The sequence below is a fragment of the Panthera pardus genome, unplaced genomic scaffold (genome assembly GCF_024362965.1).
Source record: "Panthera pardus isolate Hobbes unplaced genomic scaffold, ASM2436296v1 HiC_scaffold_16, whole genome shotgun sequence".
NCBI lineage: Eukaryota > Metazoa > Chordata > Mammalia > Carnivora > Felidae > Panthera > Panthera pardus.
The window spans coordinates 148,207,459-148,228,979 of NW_026526721.1; the positions used below are offsets into that span (position 1 = coordinate 148,207,459).

A 21,521-nucleotide genomic window follows, 5' to 3' on the forward strand; every position below is an offset into this window, starting at 1 on the left:
GTGATTTCTCTGATGCCTTGGGATCCTTGGAGGTTAACCGTTTCTCCTCAAAGCCAAAGGAGGGAAGTTAATGGTCAGGTGAGTAAAATCCACAGCCCACATCACTGCCTTAGGTCATGGGGACCATCCCTGTCAGTACCATAAAGATGAAAACCAACACGAACCCTGGGGGCATGGCACAGAGTGTGTGCTATGAAATTATGTGTGGCTGAACAGCTCATAAGGAGTTCAACAACAACAATAATGCCTAACACAAAATGTTTACTATGAGCCGAGCACACATATTGACTCATGTAATCCCTTTAATAACCCTATGAGGTTACCATACAAGTTAATGATTCAGAAACTGGCTGCCATAAACAGGAGGGGTTTTTTTGTTTTTTGGGTTTTTTTGCCAGGTTCAACACACCTAACCCTGAAAAAGCACCAATCTTAAAGGGGGGGAAAAAAAAAAACATGGCTTCAAACGTATCAATAGTGTCAGTTTATCCAAATTATTAAGCCTGGAGGATTTTTTTTTTTTAACAAATGAACGGAAATAAAGCTACTCCCCCCACCCCCAAGTCCATAAAACACCACTGTACATTTCCCACAGTATTCAGCATTTAAAACATATTCTGGATGCAAAGGTTGCAATGAAATACCCGCCGTCTGGATGCCACTGTTCTCTTCTCTCCTGCAAAAGCCAGTGAACCAATGGTCTCAGAAAGTCTGCGTCCAGCTGGGAACACTCACACGGCACCAATGACTCACACATGTACCAAATTGCTCGTTTTCCTTCTTCCCACCTTTCCTCAAAACCATTACGCTGCTATTCCTGAATCATAGGTTTGGTTTTTTTGTTTGTTTTTTTGGTGTTTTTAACTCCCTGGCACAAAGCTGACCAATGCCAACTATGTAACACGACAAGAATCTGCCTGTCGCTTTAGTTTAAATAAACCTCCAATTTCCTTCCAAGGTTTGAAATTCTGCAATGCACGCAAGGCCCACATTTTTGGACCACTCTTTTAAACAACAACAAAAACATGGCCCCGACGTTACAACTGTGCTGCCAGACCCCTGCAGATGTCAGACCACCAAACAAACACCTGCCACTCGAAGGCAAGGTCCAACAGGCAAACGAAATTTATTCTTAGAACGCTGGACTCAGAATCGCAAAATGTGATGTCCTGCCTTACTGAGTTGGCTTTCTACTGCTGTCCACCTTGTTCCCCCAACTCAAACACACCAATTTCCATTCAAAATTAAAAAGGAGAGAGAAGAATGGAAGGAAGGATCATCAACTCACAGACAGCAGCTTCTAGAAGCCTTAGTAATCTGAGTGCCAGCACACTTACTAAGTAAAATTCAGTGCGATGCCCACAGAGTTAAACGGTAATTAGGAGCAAGGACTGAAGCAAGAGTTCTACTTTTCAGGCATTCCCCATAGCTCAAAGCTGGGCAAAAACTGTGGCTAGTGGGGAGAGAATAACAGAATAGAGAAAAGTGACTCAAAAGAAACAACCAAAAAACAAAACAAAACAAAACTAACGAAAAGAAATAACCACATCACATCCATTTGGATGACTATTAAAAAAAAAGAAAAAGAAAAAAAACAACAAAAAGAAAGAAAAGAAAAAAACAAAACCAAAACTGAAAATAACAAGTGTTGGTGAGGATGTAGAGAAATTGGAACCCTTGTGCTTTCCTGGTAGGACAAAAACAATGATCCAGCCATCAAGAAAAAAAGGTATGGTGCTTCCTCAACAACGAAACATAGAATTACCAGTGGATCCAGCAATGCCACCTGTGGGTACCCACCCAAAAGAAGGTTAATCAAAGACTCAAACAGATATTTGTACACCCATGTTCATAGATGCATTACTCACCGTGGCCAAAAGGTTGAAGCAACCTAAGCGTCCAAAGATGGATGAACGGATAAATAAAATGTGACACGTACACACAATGGAATATTATTCGGCCTGAAAAAGGAATGACGTTCTGGTACATGCTACAACGTGGATGGACCTCGAAGACATTATGCTAAGTGAGAAAAGCCGGCTAGAAAAGAGCAAACCGTATGATTCCTCTTATACAAGGTACCTGGAGAGGTAAACTCACAGAGACAGAAAGTAGAACGGTGGTCGCCCGAGGCTGGAGGGACAAGGGAACTGGGAGTTAGTGTTTCGTGGGTACACGGGGGGGATGGACGAATGTGCTACCTGCACCACCGTGTGAACGTATTTAATGCCATGAAACCGTCCACTGGGAAATGGCTACAGTGGTGAATTTTTGTTATGTGTATTTCGCCACAACTTTTTAAAACGAAATAGAAGAGGGCCGACACATTAGGTATTTCATCTCTCAGACTGGGGTCTGGGGCAAGAAAAGAAGAATTCTGCAAAGGCGCCTTCCCTGCGCCCATCCCTACGTGAGGTCACGGACGAGGCACCCTAGGCCGAGAACTCTGTCGCTGCTGGGAAAGCGGGAGGGGAGAAGAGAGGGCGAGGAAGGTTACCTATAGGCTGGGGTCAGACCCCCCCACCTTCTGTCTGGCTTCCACTCCGCCACTCTGTCTAGCAATGTCCCGTGACCTGGCACAACAAAGAGGAGGTGAGCGTCCGGTAGACTCTCCAACTACACGGCTAGCACTTAGGGGGAACTGCTGCTCTGGCACATTTTTCAGAACTCGAGACATCACCCCACGTTTCAGGCGTGTGCTGCGGCCGGAAGCGGGGTAAACGGCCACGTTTTGGACTGCTTCTCCTCACTGCTGATCGAGAGGCGACCGTGTGTCCCTTCCCTCCCTGGGTCTTCCCATTTTACACGTCTCTGCCCGCAGCTGCAGGGAAGAGGTGGGCGCTGGGGAGGGAACAGGCTCGGCGATCTCTTCTGAGAAGCCCCCACCCCTGTCCTTTCAGGGGCGGGCAAGAGGTTGAACCCAGCTCTGAGCCCCAGCGCCCCTCAGTGCGCAGGGGACTTGATGTGCTGGCCACGTGTTCTTCCCAACCTATGCCAAGTCTGGCCTTGTGCCTGGGGGAAGAACATTCTGGGGAACCCCAAAAAGGGAAAGAGGTCATTGAACATCAGTACGACCCAGAGATGTGTTTAAAACGCAGATTCAGGGGCGCCTGGGTGGCTCAGTCGGTTAAGCGTCCAACCTCGGCTCAGGTCATGATCTCGCGTGATCTCGCGTGAGTTCGGGCCCAGGTCGAGCTCTGTGCTGACAAATCAGAGCCTGGAGCCTGCTTCAGAGTCTGCGTCTCTTTCTCTGCCCCTCCCCCACTCATGCTCTGTTTCTCTCTCTCTCTCTCTCTCTCTCTCTCTCTCTCTCTCTCTCTCTCTCTCTCTCTCTCTCTCTCTGTCAAAAATAAATAAACATTAAAAAAATTTTTAAATAAATAAATAAAATGCAGATTCAGACTTAGCAGGTCTGGGGCTGCGTGTGGGTCTCTGTAGGTGTGCAGGGCGCCCAGGTGATGCTGGTTGGCACTGGAGGCCCACCTGCCATGGGCTGCATCGTGAGGCCTTATGCTTCTGCAACCAGCTGGGGCCAGGGCAGCGGGGACCAAAGGAGACGCACGACCGGCAACAGTCAGTATCCCCCTCTCTTGGACATCGCCCTCCTCCACCCAGGCCACGGCCGAGTGGTCCCACCATAAATCTGGACTCTCGGTCCCCTTAGGCATAAAGAGTCTCAATGAAATTTTTTCCCTACACTCTCCCAGGAAAAGTTTCCCAAAGGTCTTCCGACAACTTCAAGGATTGAACTACGACTGCCCTCATTGCTCACCTGCTTCCTCGGGTTCAAATTCATGATTCAATAACATAAGTGAACCCAAACCTACTGTAACACTCGGGAGACTATTGTTTGACCACATCCCCAACTGGAAATTATTTGATAAGGAGCATAATAAAAGGAGGCAAGCCTATACTAGATCACACCTTCTCAACTTTTTGCAAAACTTAAATAGTGAGAGCCCGTAGAATGCTCCTATCATAAAACCCCAGGCCCGCAGCATAGGCTCTTGATGTTAAAGAACTGCCTGGAAGGACTTTTTGATTTTACCAAAACAACCAGAAGAAGTGACGGAGAACTTTGAAAATCCCAGGGTTCTCCATGTGCATAGATGCTTTTTCCTCCCCAAACCTAGAGAAGGAAAATCAAAATCCTGACCCTGGTTCTAATCAATACCCATTTTAAGTGACATATACAAACCTGCATCTACGTAAGCCAATGTAGGACCTGCCAATAGCTAATCTGTGTGAACGTAATCCAGGAGACAGCAGCTTTTAATCATAATAATCTCACTATCAGGGTGCCTGGGTGGCTCAGTCGGTTAAGTGTCTGACTCTTTGATTTCGGCTTAGGTCATGATCTCATGGTTTGTGAGATAGAGCCCCACATCAGCGCAGAGCCTGCTTGGGATTTTCTCTCCGTCTCTGCCTCTCTCCCCCTCCCATGCACACTGTCTCTCAAAATAAACAAATAAACTTAAAAAAAAGACAATCTCACTGTCTAGTAACTAAGTCTAATCATTAAGGAGGAGCGCAGTAAAGAATGAAGTGTTCTGAATGGTATGATACAAGGAATACTTTTCAGAAAAAGTCAAATCACTTGATCCACAGGTTCACGGTTATCTTCAACAAATTTTGGGGGGAGAAAAAAAAAGATTTCAAAGTCCCCTGTAAACCCAGAGTATGGTCTTCCTTAACATTCAAATCCAGATAATTTATACTCTCGTGGTTAAGTCAATAATACACCTACCTCCCTTCAATACTAGAGCATCCTTTTCAGCTCTTACTATAAAATCCATGTCCTCTGGGGAGGAGAGTACCTTCTGCTTTTAACAGTCCTAGCATATCATAAAGCCCGGAACTAGCAAAGCTGCTAGAAATAATCCAGCTCCAAGATTCTCAAATTGGGGTACACATGCCGCAGGGAAGCCCCCCAGAGCCTCGGGGGAGAAAAAGTGCATCGTCCTCAAGTACTTTTTGACTCAAGGCAGCAATTTAAAGCATCTTTTACATTAAAACAGATGAACCCTGCATCCTATTCTCCATTAAAGGAATCACTGAACTCACATTGAAAAATTCACTGAAATGTGCCAGAAACCTCGGGCTGCACCTCCCATATCCCTCTTTCCAGAGTTCTTTGCCCTGAAGGTTACAGGACAAGCTTCAGAAATATCGATATAACTCATTTCACAGCTTGAGACACTGAGGCCAAAAGATTCCCAAGGCTTGTGAGTGGTCACTAGAAGTCACTGCCACGGGGCGCCTGGGTGGCTCAGCCGGTTAAGCATCCAATTCTTGATTTCAGCTCGGGTTATGATCTGGCAGTCTGTGGGTTCGAGCACCGCGTCGGGCTCTCCACTGATGGTGCAAGCCTGCTTGGGATTCTCTTTCCCTCTCTCTCTCTCAAAATAAAGAAATAAACTTAAAAAAAAAAAAAAAGTCACTGCTATTCGCTAGTCTTCAAAGAGAGTTACAGCCCTCTTCCCACTAACCAGGTGAGGCTGGGAGCAGCCTTTCCTCAAATGCGGGACCAGAAGCCCAAACAAGGATGTCAAGAACTCGCCTTCCACCTGTGTTCCACCCTCTTCCGCCTCGGGTGCACTACTAACATGTAATTAAATGAGCTTCTCAATGAATAATAAAGCCACATGTCCCTTCATAAAACACATGCCAAAGCATCTCTTTAAGCAGCTGCACATCATTGGTATTACACATAGCTTGGAGGCATCCAGATTTACACGTATGCTGTTAGTTACTGTCTCTCCACTAAAACTTTGAATTTTTCAACACGGCAGATGGCCTCCATTTGGATACACCTAATAAGAAGGCAAGTCAGAATAGGTAATACTTGTTCAGAATAGGTAATACTTGTTCAAAAAGAAGGCAAACAACGTGGGGAGGAACCAGAAGCCCCATTCAACAGTGTGTCTGTAGACAAAAGACACTCTCTCAAGACCATAAAATAACATCTAAGAACATACATGAGATGGTCAACTCAAGAGTCACCTAACAGGGTGCCTGCGTGGCTCAGTTGCTTAAGCGTCCGACTTCGGCTCAGGTCACGAGCTCACGGTTCCCGAGTTTGAGCCCCCGTGTCGGGCTCTGTGCTGACAGCTCAGAATCTGGAGCCTGTTTCAGATTCTGTGTCTCCCTCTCTGTTCCTCCCCCGCTCACGCTCTCTCTCAAAAGTAAATAAAACTTTAATAGGAAAAAAAAAAAAAGTCACCTAACAATTAGAGACCTTCTGTGTGCAAGGTCAGAGGCAGGGGCTCAGAAAGCAACGACTAAAAGACAGTCCACATCAGATGGAGACATAGGTGCTGTTGGTTTGGAAACTGATGGCTTAGGAACTCCTTGCAATAGAAATATTGCTCTAGTTTCAGAGCCCTTTTCAATGATCTGATTTGACCTTCCTGGTAAACCCATAAGAAAGATGATAATTAGTATTATAATATCTGCTTTATTATCCCTGTTAGAGCTGAAAAGGGTTACCAGTCACATCCCTAATCATGTTGCAAGGAGACCTGAAAACCTCCCATGTCGTGTAGTCAAACTTTTACAAACACTTTCATTGAAAACACTCTGTAATCCCTGCAACAATCCAATGCATGTTTGTTCCGGGGAGGCAGGCAACCCCAGAGAGGGGGAAAGCCAGGTCAGAGAGGTTAAATCTGGGCCCAAGGTCACAAAGCCAGTAAAGAGAGAGGGGCTGGAATTTGAATCCCGGTTTCCCATTCAAAGGCCTGGTCCTTTTAGGAGCACCAGCCACACAGCCAGGGTAGAGACACCCTCCAGGAAGAGCTAGGGTAACCAAATCTCACAGGCCCCTGGGGAGTCAACCAGGAACCAGCTCACACTGGGGCCAAGGTGAGACCCAACTCTTGTCAAACCTGCTGCACACGGACATGGGCTTTCTAACCCAGCTCATTACCCCTGAGCCCTGCTCAGCTCTCCAGGCGGCTCAGCCTACGCTTGTCTGGGCACCTCTGTGATAAAGCTGTGGTCAGAGATCAAAGGGCACACTTTGCGAACTGAGAGAGTGAGAGAGAGTGAGAGAGAGAGAGAGAGAGAGAGAGAGAGAGAGATGCTGTCACTCCAGGTCCAACTCAAATTGCCAGCAACACGGCTTGCCTATCATCCTCCACTGGAACTGGGGAGACCCTCCCCTGCGCAGAGTGCTCAGAGCTGAGCAAGGCTCAGTCTCTGCTGGTCTTGTAATTGGAAACTGAAAAGGACCCAGTCTGTCACTCCCTGCCACAGATAAACAAACGATGCTCCAGGAAAGGGGACTCATTCTGCCTACAGACTTGCAGACAACACCGACGATGTTCACACATTTGTTTGAAGCAATTAAGTTCTGGTGGAGAATATCAGAAAGCAACTTAAAAAAAAAAAAAAAATCAGAGGCCTAAACACTCGTACTTCGGAAGTGCTCAAAGGGAACGCTGATGTGTTTCTGAGCAAGTACAGGGAAGGGTTTAAAACGCGGGCTGAACCGGGAGTGCGCAACCAGCGCCAGCCCTAGGAGCAGCTGGGCTTTTCACTTGTGCTTCCCTAAACACAACTCCACAAAAGAAAAAAACTACATTTCGTTACGTTTGTTTTTACCTGCAAGACGCTGACCTGGTAGATTCAAAAAGGATTTAAAAACTCATGTCCAAACAGTGACAGAAGTGAACTTGTTAAGTCTCAGAATGGAAAGGAAGGGTCCTAAAAGCCACCCGTCCGGTCCCGGACCCACCAGAAGATGTCATTTACGTTAAGTTTTGCGGCTGAGTGGGGACCGGGGTGCTGCTCGCGCTCTGGCCGGGCTCAGCTCGGGGCTCAGCTCGGGGCTCTCTGAAGGTCGCCTCACTGTCCTCTCGAGAGTGCCGGAGCGCGGAATCCAGGCCACGCGGTGTGACCGCCACCATGCCCTGTGGGCACCTTTTTGGGCCCCACGGAGGCCTCCCTCAGGTGTGGTCCATGCCAGAGGGGGACTGCCCCTCAGGGCCCCGGAGCCCACCGTCTCCCGCCACCGCAGCACGGGCCCACACTCCCCGAACACCCGTGTCCCTCCTCCCCCCGCCCCCACCCCAGCTGGACGCGCGGACCCGAGTCTTACCTGCGAGCTGCGCTCGGAGCGCGGCCCCGTGGCCGGCGCGGTCCCGGGGGCCTCCCGCGCGGGGCTACCCGAGCGCTCGGCTCTGCCGGCCGCCTCCTCCTCCCCGTTGTCCCCGGCCGGGCCCCCCGCCGCCCGGCGGCTCCGGTTCCCTCCGCAGCAGCCGGCCGGGCGGCACCGGGGTGCACGCGGCGGGGCTCGGCTTCGGCGCCCCCTCCCCCTGCTGCCCGCCGCCGACTTGGCGCTCGCGGGCTCGGGGTCCGGGATTCCGGGACGCGGGGGTCGTCGGGGTGCTCGGCTGCCCCGCGCTCCCTCCCGCGCGCAGCCCCTCTCCGGGGGGAGGGGGGGCGCCTGGCTCGCGGCGCGCGGGCGTCACGGGCTCGGGGCGCGCGGGGACGGCGGCGGGGTGGGCCCCGGGGCGGCGGGCGGGGGCGCTGCTGCAGACGCGGGCACTGATGCGGGCGCCGCGGCGCGGCCTCTCGCCATGGCTCCCGAGCGGGCGGGCGGGCGGGCGGTTCGCACCTCCCCTCCGCGCTGCCGTCACCGCCGGACGCGCGCCGAGCCCTCCCCTTCCACCGCCCCGCCCGCCGGCCCGCGCCGCCACCTGCGGGCCGCCCTCCAGGATGCTCGCCCGGGGGATCGCGCTCCGGCTGCCGCCAGCCGCGCCCCTTTGCCCTGCGGCCGCGGCCCTAGGCCTGCCCTGCGCCTTGCCCTTTGCGGCCGGGCTCGGAGAGGTACCCAGCGGAATACCTGGGTGGGGAAAAGCTATCCTACCGTTCCCCGCGCGCTTTTTCTATCACTTGCGCGCTTATTGTCCGTCTAGGGTCAATCTAAGGGGAGCACGGGACTCGCGCGTGCAGTTTGCCACCAAAGCAATGAAGTCCAGGCGTGGCGCTCCTGCAGGTCGGGCAGTCTCCTAGGGAAGCAACCCTGAGGCTTCAACAGGGGGAGGGCAGAGCCAGGGGACAGGGGCACGGGAGTTGTTGATGGCAGTCTGAACAAAATGCCACCGAAGCAGGGGGGCGGCGGGGGTGGCGGGCGGAATCCGAAAAGGATACAGGAAGTGTTCACAAGCCACTGTACTATGCAAATCGCCGGTGGACAGTTTAACGCGGAACAACCCACATTAGCTCATTTCCAGTTGAGACCGCTGAGTCTACTAATTCGGCCCACTCTTTGCCCAAAGGTCATAGAGGTCATTGGGAAGACACGGACAGGATTCTGACCAGAACCAAAGACGCAAGGAAGCTGAAGCATAGAAAACCTGGTTTCAAATACTCGTAGAGGATTTGAAGGGTGCGGTAAAGACCGGTTCAGGCAAGAATCATCAATGGATGCTAACGGTAGAGCGGATGTTGCTGGGGAACAGATGTTTCCTTGGCTTAACGTGTCTCTCCATATAGATGGTTGAGGCTTATAGATGGTTGAGGCTTATAACAGCAAGGGGGACAGATTTACAAAGGAGCAGGTGGACAACATCTTCCTTCACCAGGTGGTCAAAATTAACATCACCAATGAGAGCAGACGGAGATCATGTCCTCAGAACACATCACCTGTGCGGTATTCCAGGGAGAACCAACAACCTGAATCTGATGATGACACCTTAGACCAACCCCAAATGAGGAACATCTATTAAAAAGGGGCAGGTAGGGGCTGTATTCTTCAAACATGTCAACATCGTAAAAGACAAAAGAAGGCTTGGAAATGTTCCAGACTTAAGGTTGCTAAAAAGTCGTGACAGCTTAATGTGATCCTTAATGTAATGTGTAAGGAAAGGAAATGCTATAAAGGATATTTCAATGGACAAAGTTGGAATCCTGATAGTAGATTAAAGTATTGGATCAATGTTAAATTTGCTGCTGTTGACAACTTGTCCTATGGTCCTGCAGAAGAACATCCCTCTTCTTAGAAATATACACTGAGGGGGCACCTGGGTGGCTCAGTCGGGTGGGCCTCTGACTTCGGCTCAGGTCATGATCCCGTGGTTTACCGGTTCGAGCCCCGCGTCGGGCTCTGTGCTGACAGCTCAGAGCCTGGATCCGCTTTGGATTCTGTGTCTCCTTCTCTGCTCCCCTCCCATGCTCACACTCTGTCTCTCTCTCCTTCAAAAATAAATAAACATCAAAAAATTTTAAAAGAAATACACTGAAGTGTGCAGACATGATGTGTGCAATTTAAACTTCAAGTAATTCAGAAAAAAAACACGTTGATAGGAAAAATGGTAAAGTAAATGGGAGAAAATATTAACAATCAGTGAATCTGGTACAGAGTGTACTAAAGCATTTCTGCACATTTGAAATATTTCCAAATAAAAAGATTTTTGAGAAACCAAATAGGGGATGAGGTGGGCCAGGAGGAAGGCAAGGTATGTAGAAGGGCAACACGAGATCCTTCTGGTTTCAGAACTTGTGGCTTTAGAACCGGTGATCCAATTTATGTAGAACTTATACACGCTTAAATAAGTACAAGTAAAACTGGGGAAATCTGAATAAGGTAGGTGGATTATATCCATGTCAATATCCTAGTTGTAATAACATATTAAGGTTTTCCAAAATGTGATCATTGGGGAAACTGGGTGAAGTGTATTATTTCTTACGACTAAATGTGATTCTACAATGATCGCAATAAAAATTTCAGTTACAAAAGAAATGACCATGTATCTGTCAGGTCGGTACACAGATAAACAAAGCTGCCTGGGAATATGTAAGAGCAAATGTGCTGGCACTGTCTCCTTGCGGGTTTAGAGTAGACGTAGGGCTGTTACCAACAGTGAGGTTTTTTTAAGGGGGGAAAAAAAAGACTATTTGAAGTATAAATGATGGATCAGGTTCCTTCCAGTTCTGTAACTTAAGAACACTAGAGCTGGGGAATCTTTGAGATCATCTGGTCCAACCTTCTCATTTTCAGGAAACTGTGGGCAGAAAAGTGGTACATGACCAAAGGAGCATCAAATTAGTGGTAGACCCATAACTACAACCCTTGCCTGCCGAATATGTCCAATGCTCTTTGCACCTTTACCAGCTGCCTGTCACTCTCTATATCCATGAGATTCAGTCAAGTGGGGTGCCAAATTTTAAAGTCATCCGTTCATTCATTTTGAGTCCCTGACTCTGGCCTTGTGGGCATAGGGTCCTGACATCCTGTTTCCAGCACCAGATGACAGACATGGGCATCCCACCCCTGAGGAGGCCAGGCTGGTTTCCCTCTGTCACTTCCAGCCTGGAGGGAGCAGGTGGCAGGCAGGGCCCCTTGACTGAGCCCCCAGCTGTGGGCCCTGTGCTACTTCAGCAGCTTGTGACCTGCTGCTTCTGGAAATCAAGGGTACAGGGACCTGGGAGAGAGGCTGGATGAGTATACGGAAGAGAAAATACTAATTGCATACTAAGGCAGGTCCCAGCCTTATCCAGCATTAGGCAGAGGTCTCTGCACCAGAAGTGATTCTGGCCTCCTTTGGGGCGCAAAAAGCCACTGTATTCTTTTCTTCTGTCAAATCAAATCAAAATCAACGTATCTACGCTGATATTTGCCAGGCCCTGAATAAGTAGCTGTGGGAAAATACAAAAAAAGAATATCTGATGCCTGCCCTTTAGTAACCCAAAATACAGCCGGGGACCCAAGATGGAAATACAGAAAATGACCTGACAAAAGAATTAAAATGCTAGCTTTGTTGGCTTGGGTTCTCCTCAAAAGCAGTTTTAGAGAAGAACTTGAGGGTGGGTATTTTCAACATTGTGTGTGTGTGTGTGTGTGTGCACGCGTGCATGTGCGTGCCTCAGGTATTGGATAGTGAACAAAAAAGGTAAAGGCTTGGCCTTACGGACCTTCAGGTCCAGAAGAGTCAGATAACATGATACACCCGCACATTCAGTTAGTTTGTGACGCAGGTTAGAAGAAAGGGCACGAGAAGTAGAATGATAGGATTTATGATAGATTGATCGGTCAGGGAGGATCTATCTAAGGAGGTGACCCAGAGGAGGAATAGGAACCAATCTTTCAAAGGGCAGGGGGCAGCATCAGACGAGGACACAGAAGTGAGAAAGACGTTCAGTAACTGGCCCCGTGGTGGGGTTTCAGGAAAGAGCCAGACCACGGGCCCGTGCCAGGTGGAGGAAACCTAGACCATTTCGGGGCCAGCCGGGGGGCTCACCCACAGCCTCAACCTCTACCACCACCACTGTTGCCAGTAACACTTGAGGAACACAGCACAATCCCACTGTGATGTAAGTGGGTTCCCAAAATTCAACTGGGAGCATGTAGCAAAGGGTCACAAAACCGAAGGTTAATTAAAAGCAATCATTTCTAGTAACTATTTCAGTTACTATGTGAAAAAAAGAAGGGAGGGTGTTTTCCACTCATTTAATAAAGATGTGGGAAACTATAAAGCATCAGCTCAGCCTGAGAGCACCCCAAATGATCAGGGACCCCTCACCTAGTCACCTACTCACCTCCCACACACACATCCTCCAAGAAAAGAACTTGAACCTGCCGCCATTCCACAACAAGAGCAAAAGTCCAATCGTTATATCCCCATTCACTGAATGTCTTAGCTCGGTGTTTTAATCTAACATTTATTAAGTACATATGTGCACCAAGCCCTGTACTAAGTACTTGAATCGCATCAATTCATTGATTTTTCACAGCAACTCTTTGTGATAGCCATTATCATCTGCGGTTTAGGACTGAGCCACCTGGGTGGCTCAGTTGGTTAATTGTCCAATATTTTATTTTTCCCTCAAGTCATTATCTCATGGTTCCTGGGATCAAGCCCCAAGTTGGGCTCTGTGCTGACAGTGCAGAGCCTGCTTGGGATTCTCTCTCTTGGCCCCTTACCCTGCTCGCTCTCTCTCTCTCTCTCTCTCTCAAAATAAATAAATAAACTTTTTTTTTTTATTAAAGATATATCTACCCTATGACCCAGGAATAGCACTGCTAGGAATTTACCCAAGGGATACAGGAGTGCTCATGCATAGAGGCACTTGTACGCCAATGTTTATGGCAGCACTTTCAACAATAGCCAAATTATGGAAAGAGCCTAAATGTCCATCAACTGACAAATGGATAAAGAAGATGTGGTTTATATACACAATGGAATACTACTTGACAATGAGAAAGAATGAAATATGGCCTTTTGTAGCAATGTGGATGGAACTAGAGAGTGTTATGCTAAATGAAATAAGTCATACAGAGAAAGACAGATACCATATGTTTTCACTCATATGTGGATCCTGAGAAACTTAACAGAAGACCAGAGGGGAGGGGAAGGGGGGAAAAAAAGTTACAGAGAGGGAAGGAGGGAAACCATGAGAGACTCTTAATACTGAGAGCTGAGGGTTGATGGGGGTGTGGGGGAGGGGAAAGTGGGTGATGGGCATTGAGGAGGGCACCTGTTGGGATGAGCACTGGGTGTTGTATGGAAAGCAGCTTGACAATAAAATATATTTAATATTAAATACATAAATAAATAAATAAATAAATAAATAAACTTTTTAAAAAAGGAATGAGGGGCACCTGGGTGGCTCAGTTGGTTGAGCATCTGACTCTTGATTTCAGCTCAAGTCATAACCTCAGGATTGTGGGATTCAGCCCCAATAAAGGCTTTGTGCTGAGTGTGGAACCTGCTTAAGATTCTCTCTCTTCCTCTGCCCCTCTGCCACACTCACATTCTTTTTCTCTAAAATAAATTTAAAAAGCAAACAAAAAACCTCCCAAAAAACAATGAGATGAGAGAGGCACCTGGGTGGCTCAGTTAAGCATCCAACTTCGGCTCAGGTCATGATCTCATGGTTTGTGGATTCGAGCCCCGCATCAGGCTCTGCACTGACAGCACAGAGACTGCTTGGAATTCTCTCTCTCTTCCTCTCTCTCTGTCCCTCCCCTACTCGTGCTTTCTTTCTCTCTCAAAATAGATAAATAAACTTTAAAAAAATGGAATCAGAAAATGGAGCCTCAGAGAAGTTAATTAACTTACCCAACGTCATACACTATTGACAAAATCGGAATCAATCCAGGCTTCTAGCCCCATATGAGTGACTGAACACTTTGTTTTCATCCTCCTACAAAGTAAAGGAGAATCATCCTCAGTCTTGGTTAGGATTGGGATGGGAAAGGACTTCGAGGCTCAAGACATGTAGCCTTACGTGTATCACACCGACCAGTTGATCGTGGGGTCCTTGGAAGTAAGAACAAAAAATGGATTAATACCACTAACTTCTGTATTGCATCTGGCGTCAGTTCCGAGGCTCTAAACACCATCTATGCATGGATAGCTCCCAACTTCACACTTCCAGCTCTGACTCTCCCTCCTGAACCCCACACTCATGTAGACAAACTTCCTAATTGGCATTGCCCTCTGGATGTCCAACAAGCATCCTTGTGATGTACTCAGCTGAACTGCTGGTCCTGCCCCAGGTTCTACTTTTCCAGTCTTAAGAGATTTCGGTTGCTCAGACCACAAACCAGAGTGATCATTTTTAACCTCTCTTTGTTCCCAACCTATCAGGAAGTGTGTCGGTTCTACCTTCAAAATAGAATCCAGAAACTACTTCTCACCACCTTCCTTGCTTCCAACCTACTCCAAACCACCGCCATCTCCCCTGGATCCCTCCTAACTCCTTGCTCGCTGCCTTCTTCCTCTCCCTTCCCCACAGTCCCATGTCAGCACAAGAGCCAATGTCCCTGTAAAATGTGACTCATTTCATGGTCCTCCTCTCTTAAAAGTGCTGACTTCCCCCAGAAAATAAGGGTCCACCTCATTTTTCTCTTCTTTCCAACTCACTCATTTCACTGCCCGGACACAATGAATCTCTTCACCATTGCTTGAACATCCAAGGACATTCTCAACTCATCACTGTTCCCTTCGCCCAGAATTCCCTTCCTCCCACGGCCCTTCCCTTCATCTTCCCAGCGACGCCTCCTGGGACCATCTCATTCAATATTGCCACGTCTTTCCCTCAGGCACCCCAATTCCCCTGGCCCTCCTCTACTTTTTCTTATGTAGCACATTTTAATATATTATAAAATGTCCTCATTATTGTTTATTTTCTGCCTTCTCTCTCTTGAGTCCTAAGGTAGTTTTATTCCAACATGTAATCTCAGCACAATGTCTAGAACATAGTAATTGCTCAGTAATTATTTGTTGGATGATCAATCTTTCAGAATCTAACCAAAGAATCATCTGACCCAGAATGCACTCAAGGATTCTCATTTTATTGCTTTGTTGTGGGGTGGAGAATGTAGCCATTTTCGGTTTTTATATCAGTGTTAAAAGATCTTGAGAATATGTTCTGACTATCCTTAACTTCTCTTCCGCAACCCATTATGAAGCAACCGTCTATCAAAACCCTACTAGATCCTATTTGTTTTCAGGATCTACAGTATTGGGCCATGTGGGTGGCTCATTCAGTTGGGTGTCTGACTTTGGCTCAGGTCATAATCTTTCCGTCCGTGATTTATAGCCCCGCATCGGGCTCTGTGTTGACACCTCAGAGCCTGGAGCCTGCTTGGAATTCTGTCTCCCTCTCTCTCTGCCCTTCCCCCACCCACAGTCTCTCTCTCTCTCTCTCTCTCTCTCTCTTTCTCTCTCTTTCTCTCTCTCTCTCTAAAATAAACATTAAAAATTTTTTAAAAAGATCTACAGTATTATTCTCAAGTTAATGAGTGTCCTATATTACTTTCTGATTATGGTATATTTGTTCATATCAGTTAATATTGTCACAAAATGACTTCTTATCTCCAAGTCCTATGATTCCACACTTCATTGGTTGACTCTGTTGACTCCAACCAGCTAAACCTCAGGCTTGCATGGACTTTGAGCTCATCTATTCTCTTTCCAAACTAAAGAGTCTCACTCTCTGTTTATCCTGATAGAAAACTACCTCTGCTATTTTAATTCTTTACTTACTCCCATCTACATCTTTTCAAATTCATATGCCTGGAAGAGTTTCTGGTGCATAATGTTTTATGTGTGGCCAATATTCTCCTAGCTGCCTGTTTCCTAGTGGTGTATGTTCATGTTTTGCTTTATTTTCCACCGAGCATGGATTCTTCCTCCAGGGCCCATGGAGGTCCAAGGAGGGATATCAGGGAGTGTATTAGTTAGAGTGGGCTAAACTGATGTAATAAGTAAACGTAAAATGTAATGGTCCAACACAATGGTTTGTCTTTTGCTCAAGTAACAATCTAGAGTAATTCCAGATTGGTAGAGGAGCTCTGTTCCACATAAAGGACTGATTGTGGACTGAATGGGCCAACTGTGGCTCTGCCATCTTGGGTCATCCTGGGCATGGCCAGCAACTCAGGGAAGGGCTCGGGGAAAGAGCATGGAGGTGCCTGTAGGGGAGGTCCCATGAGCCAGGCCTGGCAGGAACACATGTATCACCACCACTCAAATTTCACTGGCTACAGGTCTTAGTTACATGCCACCGACACTGCGGGGAGGCTGGGAAATGTAGTCTAGCTGGGCAACCAGGAAGAAGGGGAGAATAGATTTTGGTGCTCAGCTAGCGTTTCCTGCCACAGGGGGTCTGACAAATGGGCACATACCCAAAATGTGTTTTTTCATTTCGTTTATTTTGTGTCCTTTTGAAAATTATAAAGAAAAAAATTGCTTTATCAGTTCAAATTATAAGCTTATGTGAAGCTCACTTTGTGCTTCACCAGGAAGCATGAGGTCATACGATTGGCTCAGCCGGGTCATATGACTATAGAGACTCCGGGCCTGTTAGCGAGGAAAGATGCTCACCATCAGGCAAGGAACAGGCATCACCATTGCACTGTGTTATGACATCTGAATTAACTTAATTGAGAAAACGTGATGTGAGGGACACACTTGGTACTCCGCCCAAATGTCCTGTGGCCTCACCGGTTAGCGCAGCCAGGGCCCAACTGCCAGCGCCTGCACGCCTTCTGCAGACTGCCTCTTCTGACCACTGAAGGCTGCCCTCCTCAGTACAGTGGCCTGGAAGCTCTGGGGGACCTGGTCCCAGAAGTCTCTGATCCCTAGCACCTTAGGACAACGCGCATTTTATGCGGGCTCCCAGACTTCCTCCATGTGATGAAGCTCCAGTTATTTTTCCTTGATAAAACAGCCTTCATTGGCCGTCTTTCTTTCCCTGTCTCACTTCTCTGCTCTCTTGCCCATGTCTCTTGGGATCACCAAATATATTGCTTGAACTCTCTGGGGCTTTTTGGTGGTGGTGGGGGGGGAACCCCAACTAGGACGCTTATCCTGCCTGTGACTCTTATGCATACTGGTCAGTGTTTGTGCTTAGCACAGGTTATGTTGGAAACTGTCAAAGCAAAACAAAGAACCTCTTGGAAACTTCTTTAGACACTCTATGATTGCGTCACACTGGGAGATAAGGTGGGAAGAGGCAGGATCAGTGTTTCTGCCCTGCCAAGGGCTCTGGAAAGGAAACAAAAGTAACAATCTTGCACTGCTCAGCCTCAGCAAGTAGAACATTTTCCCCCTGGTGTTACTAAATTTACCACATTTAGCAATATAAAGTAGTTGACCCAATATGAATAGGCTCCTGTTTCTCCGACTAGACTTTAGGATTAAATAAGCCAGTAACAAACAACCCCCATGTAGGATAAAAGACCTTGGCACAGATGAAGCCCAGTTAGCTAAGGGACTATGGTGGGCAAAACAGTTTGTTCTCTTCCTCCTGAAGAGAACCCACCCCACCCTGTGAGCCCACCCCACAAGGACCAATTATATTGATGACACAGCAGCACAGGGCTCTTTAAAAAAGGCACTAAGCCTATTTGTTAGCTGAGGTGACAAAGAAGGACTTTCAAAAACAGGAATGAAGTGCTTGTGGCTTTCATTTTACTTGAGTCATCCCATGGGATGGGACACAGAGCCACCCCATCGCACATGGGACGACATTATTGCCGAGAAGAACACACAGGCAAGGGCAGAGCGAGGGAGCTCCCGTGTCTCACCATCTTAGACAAGCTGCAGAAAGGGTGGATCTTCCTCCTGAAAAGAACTCAGGCTGGAGTCTGCTTCCATTCTCAAGCCTCACGTAGAACAACCTCCAGGGTCGCACATCCCAGTGCCAAATGGGAGAGATGGCACCCAACTTGAGGAAACTTGACGAGGTCCTTGTTTCCTCCTTTCCCCTCCATTTCCGAAGTTTGCTGGATAGAACACATTTTATGGATTCTTTTCCTCCCCACCTCAGTGGGTTGAAGGCCTCACCACCTGTTTCTGTTTCTTTCCTATTTACCCTTAAAATTTTAACAAATTTGTGTTTACTTATCGAAACAAGACACCAATCTTCCTTGAGGATGTACTCTAGGAAAACAAACAAACATAGATGCGAATAAAGAGGCTAAAAGATGACATACAAGACAATAATGATAAAATAGACTTTGTGCCTGGAGCATCTCGTAAGGCCAGAAAATAAGAAGTGTTCAAAAACAAAACAAAACAAAAACCACAGTAATGCGCTACGTCAACACAACCCAGGGGTCATCTAAAGGAATTCCCAGTAGCCCAAGCTGAAACAGTTTGACCAAAAAATAAGGTGGTATTGAGTAATTTGGATTATAACCCAAAGTGAAAAATAAATATCCATAAATACACAGTGACATAAATAAATGATTGAATAAATAAATATATGGGGAGGAAGAGACAAATCTCCCACACAGAGGAATTCCAATTTAAGTATGTAGATCTCCATTCTCAACGGGGTGAAACATAACTCCCCACTCTGGAAGTGTGGGCTAAATATAGTGACGTCCTTCCAGAGAGTTCAGTAGAGAAGGGGGAAAAAGAGTCACTCTACAGTGGGGAAACCTGGTAAACACCACCTCTGGCAGGTGATCAAGGCTTACATCACCAGTGAGTGATAAGTCATGTTGATGGCATATACCCTTCATACGAAGCCATGAGAAGGGCACTCCGCCTCTGTGGGCTTCCTCCCCCAACCCATAGCCCCAGTCGAATCATGAGAAATATATCAGACAAATTCAAGTGAGTCACATTCTAAAAATACCTAACCCGTATTCTTCAAAACTGTCAAGGTCAGGGGGCCTGAGTGGCTTCGTCGGTTAAGCGGCCGACTCTTGGTTTCGGCCCAGGTCATGATCTCACAGGTCACGAATTCAGGGCCCCGCATCAGGCTCTATGCTGTGGATACGGAGCCTGCTTAGGATTCTCTCTCTCTGCCTCTATACTGTTCACACTCTATCTCTCTCTCTCTTTCTCAAGAAAAAATAAATAAACATTAAAAAAAGTAAAACTTCTTTGAAAAAAAAAACTGTCAAGGTCATCAAAAACAAGGAAAATCGGAGAAATCGCCATAGCCAAGAGAAGCATAAGGAGACACAACAATTAAATGTCACATGGTATCCTGGATGATATCCTGGACATTTGATAAAAACCAAGGAAATCTGAATAAAACATGGGCCTTAGTTATGTATTAATATCTGTGACAAACATGCCATAAAGGGTTTTTAAAGAGAAAATTCAGGGGCACCTGGGTGGCTCATTTGGTTAAGCATCCAACTTCAGCTCAGGTCACCATTCCATGGCTCATGAGTTCAAGCCCCTACATTGGGCTCTGTGCTGACAGCTCAGAGCCTGAAGCCTGCTTCACATTCTGTGTCTCCCTCTCTCTGCCCCTCCCCTGCTCATTCTCTCTCTCTCTCTCTCTCTCTCTCTCTCTCTCAAAAAAAACAACATTAAGAGAAAATTCAGCATGGGGCATGAGAAGCATTTATGCCATCCTCATAATTTTTCTATGACTCTAAAACTATTCTAAAATAAGTTTATTTAAAAAACAATGGTAAACATTGAAACTGGTGTAATTTGAAGTCGGGATAACATTTAATAATATGATGAGAATGTTTAATGCACCGGTTATGAAGAAATTATTTAAATGTATATAAAATTAATACCTTGAAATTAAAGCACAGTTGCCACAAAATCTCAAATGCTATGGGAGCGGGAAGAAGTTGGAGAAAGAAGTCTAGAGGTGAGGCGGGCTTGGGCAACATGGGTGAAGGGGAAGGGGAGGCAGGCACAGGCTTCCAGTTATGGAACGAACAAATCATGGGGTGAAAGATGCATCACAGGGAATAGAGTCAATGGTACTGTAATAGTGTCGTAATGTGACAGACGCTTGAGCTAAACACAGCATAAAGTATGGAAAAGTCGAATCTTTATGCTGCACACCTGAAACTGATGTAACATTGTAGGTCAACTATAGTTCAGTAAAAGAGAAAATTCATTTTTTTTTAAATTTTTTTTTCAACGTTTTTTATTTATTTTTGGGACAGAGAGAGACAGAGCATGAACGGGGGAGGGGCAGAGAGAGAGGGAGACACAGAATCAGAAACAGGCTCCAGGCTCCGAGCCATCAGCCCAGAGCCTGACGCGGGGCTCGAACTCACGGACCGCGAGATCGTGACCTGGCTGAAGTCGGACGCTTAACCGACTGCGCCACCCAGGCGCCCCAGAAAATTCATTTTTAAAAAAACTTAAAAAGAAAGTAAGTCCGGGACGCCTGGCTGACTCAGCTGGTTGAGCATCCGACTTCAGCTCAGGTCACGATCTCATGGTTTGTGAGTTCGAGCCCCACATTGGCCTCGCGGCTGTCAGCCCAGAGCCCGCTTCAGATCCTCTGTCCCTTCCCTACTCGCACTCTCTCTCTCTCTCTCAAAAATAAATTAAAAAAATAAATAAAAAAGAATCAGCAAGGCCATACGGGCCAACTGAAGAATGCTTAAAAAAAAAAAAAAGAAGAAGAAGAAGATAGAGTTGTCCGGGTGGCTCAGTTGGTTAAGCGTCCAACTCTTGGTTTCTGCTCAGGTCATGATCTCACGGTTTTGTGGGCTTGAGCCCCGTGTTCGGGCTCTGTGCTGACAGCCCAGGGTCTGCTTGGGATTCTCTCACTCTCCTCTCTCTGTCCCTCCCCCTCTCATGCCCTCTATGTCTCTAAATAAATAAATAAATAAATAAATAATAAATAAATAAACTTTAGAAAAAAAAGGGTAAGTCTGAAGGTTTTGTCCTGGGTAATGTATGATTTTGATGGAAAAATAGACTTTTTTTTTTTTTTTTTTTTGTAGATGCTGGGGGTTATTGCTAGAGAAATCGGAGTAGGGCAGCACATCCAAATTGATAGAGGGCAGCAATGATAAAGCATAATAAAGCCAAATATAAAACATGACAGGAATAAGGCCAATATGTAATCAGCGGTCATAGGAAATGCCAAAGGGTTTAATCCTCCTTCGGAAAGAGAAGACTCCCAGACTGGGTAAAGAAAGAAAAGCCCAGCCTACAAAATAATAGGAAAGGCAAAACTACAACAATAGAAGGCGCAATGAATTAAGAAAAGAAAAGACACACAGAGAGCATGGGTGATACTACTCACAGAGCAGCAACGTCCTCGCCTGCTTACACTTGGCTTCC

The 21,521-nt window shown here is 46.9% G+C and overlaps 1 protein-coding gene across 1 annotated transcript; it reads left to right on the plus strand.

Annotated features, from left to right (window-relative positions):
* The first annotated feature begins 7,908 nt into the window (after positions 1-7,908).
* Positions 7,909-9,950, plus strand: LOC109248809 (basic salivary proline-rich protein 2-like). The gene is made up of 3 exons (XM_019418821.2): positions 7,909-8,832; positions 8,922-9,001; positions 9,285-9,950. The coding sequence occupies exons 1-3, from the start codon at positions 7,909-7,911 to the stop codon at positions 9,289-9,291; spliced, it is 1,011 nt and encodes a 336-aa protein (XP_019274366.2). The 3' UTR covers positions 9,292-9,950.
* The last annotated feature ends 11,571 nt before the right edge of the window (positions 9,951-21,521 follow it).

Bases quoted from the DNA above. Each gene is read 5' to 3' on its own strand.
- LOC109248809 (XM_019418821.2), top strand. From the start codon at position 7,909: ATGCCCTGTGGGCACCTTTTTGGGCCCCACGGAGGCCTCCCTCAGGTG. The intron at 8,833-8,921 runs GTACCCAGCGGA...TTGTCCGTCTAG, and splicing joins TTGCGGCCGGGCTCGGAGAG to GGTCAATCTAAGGGGAGCAC.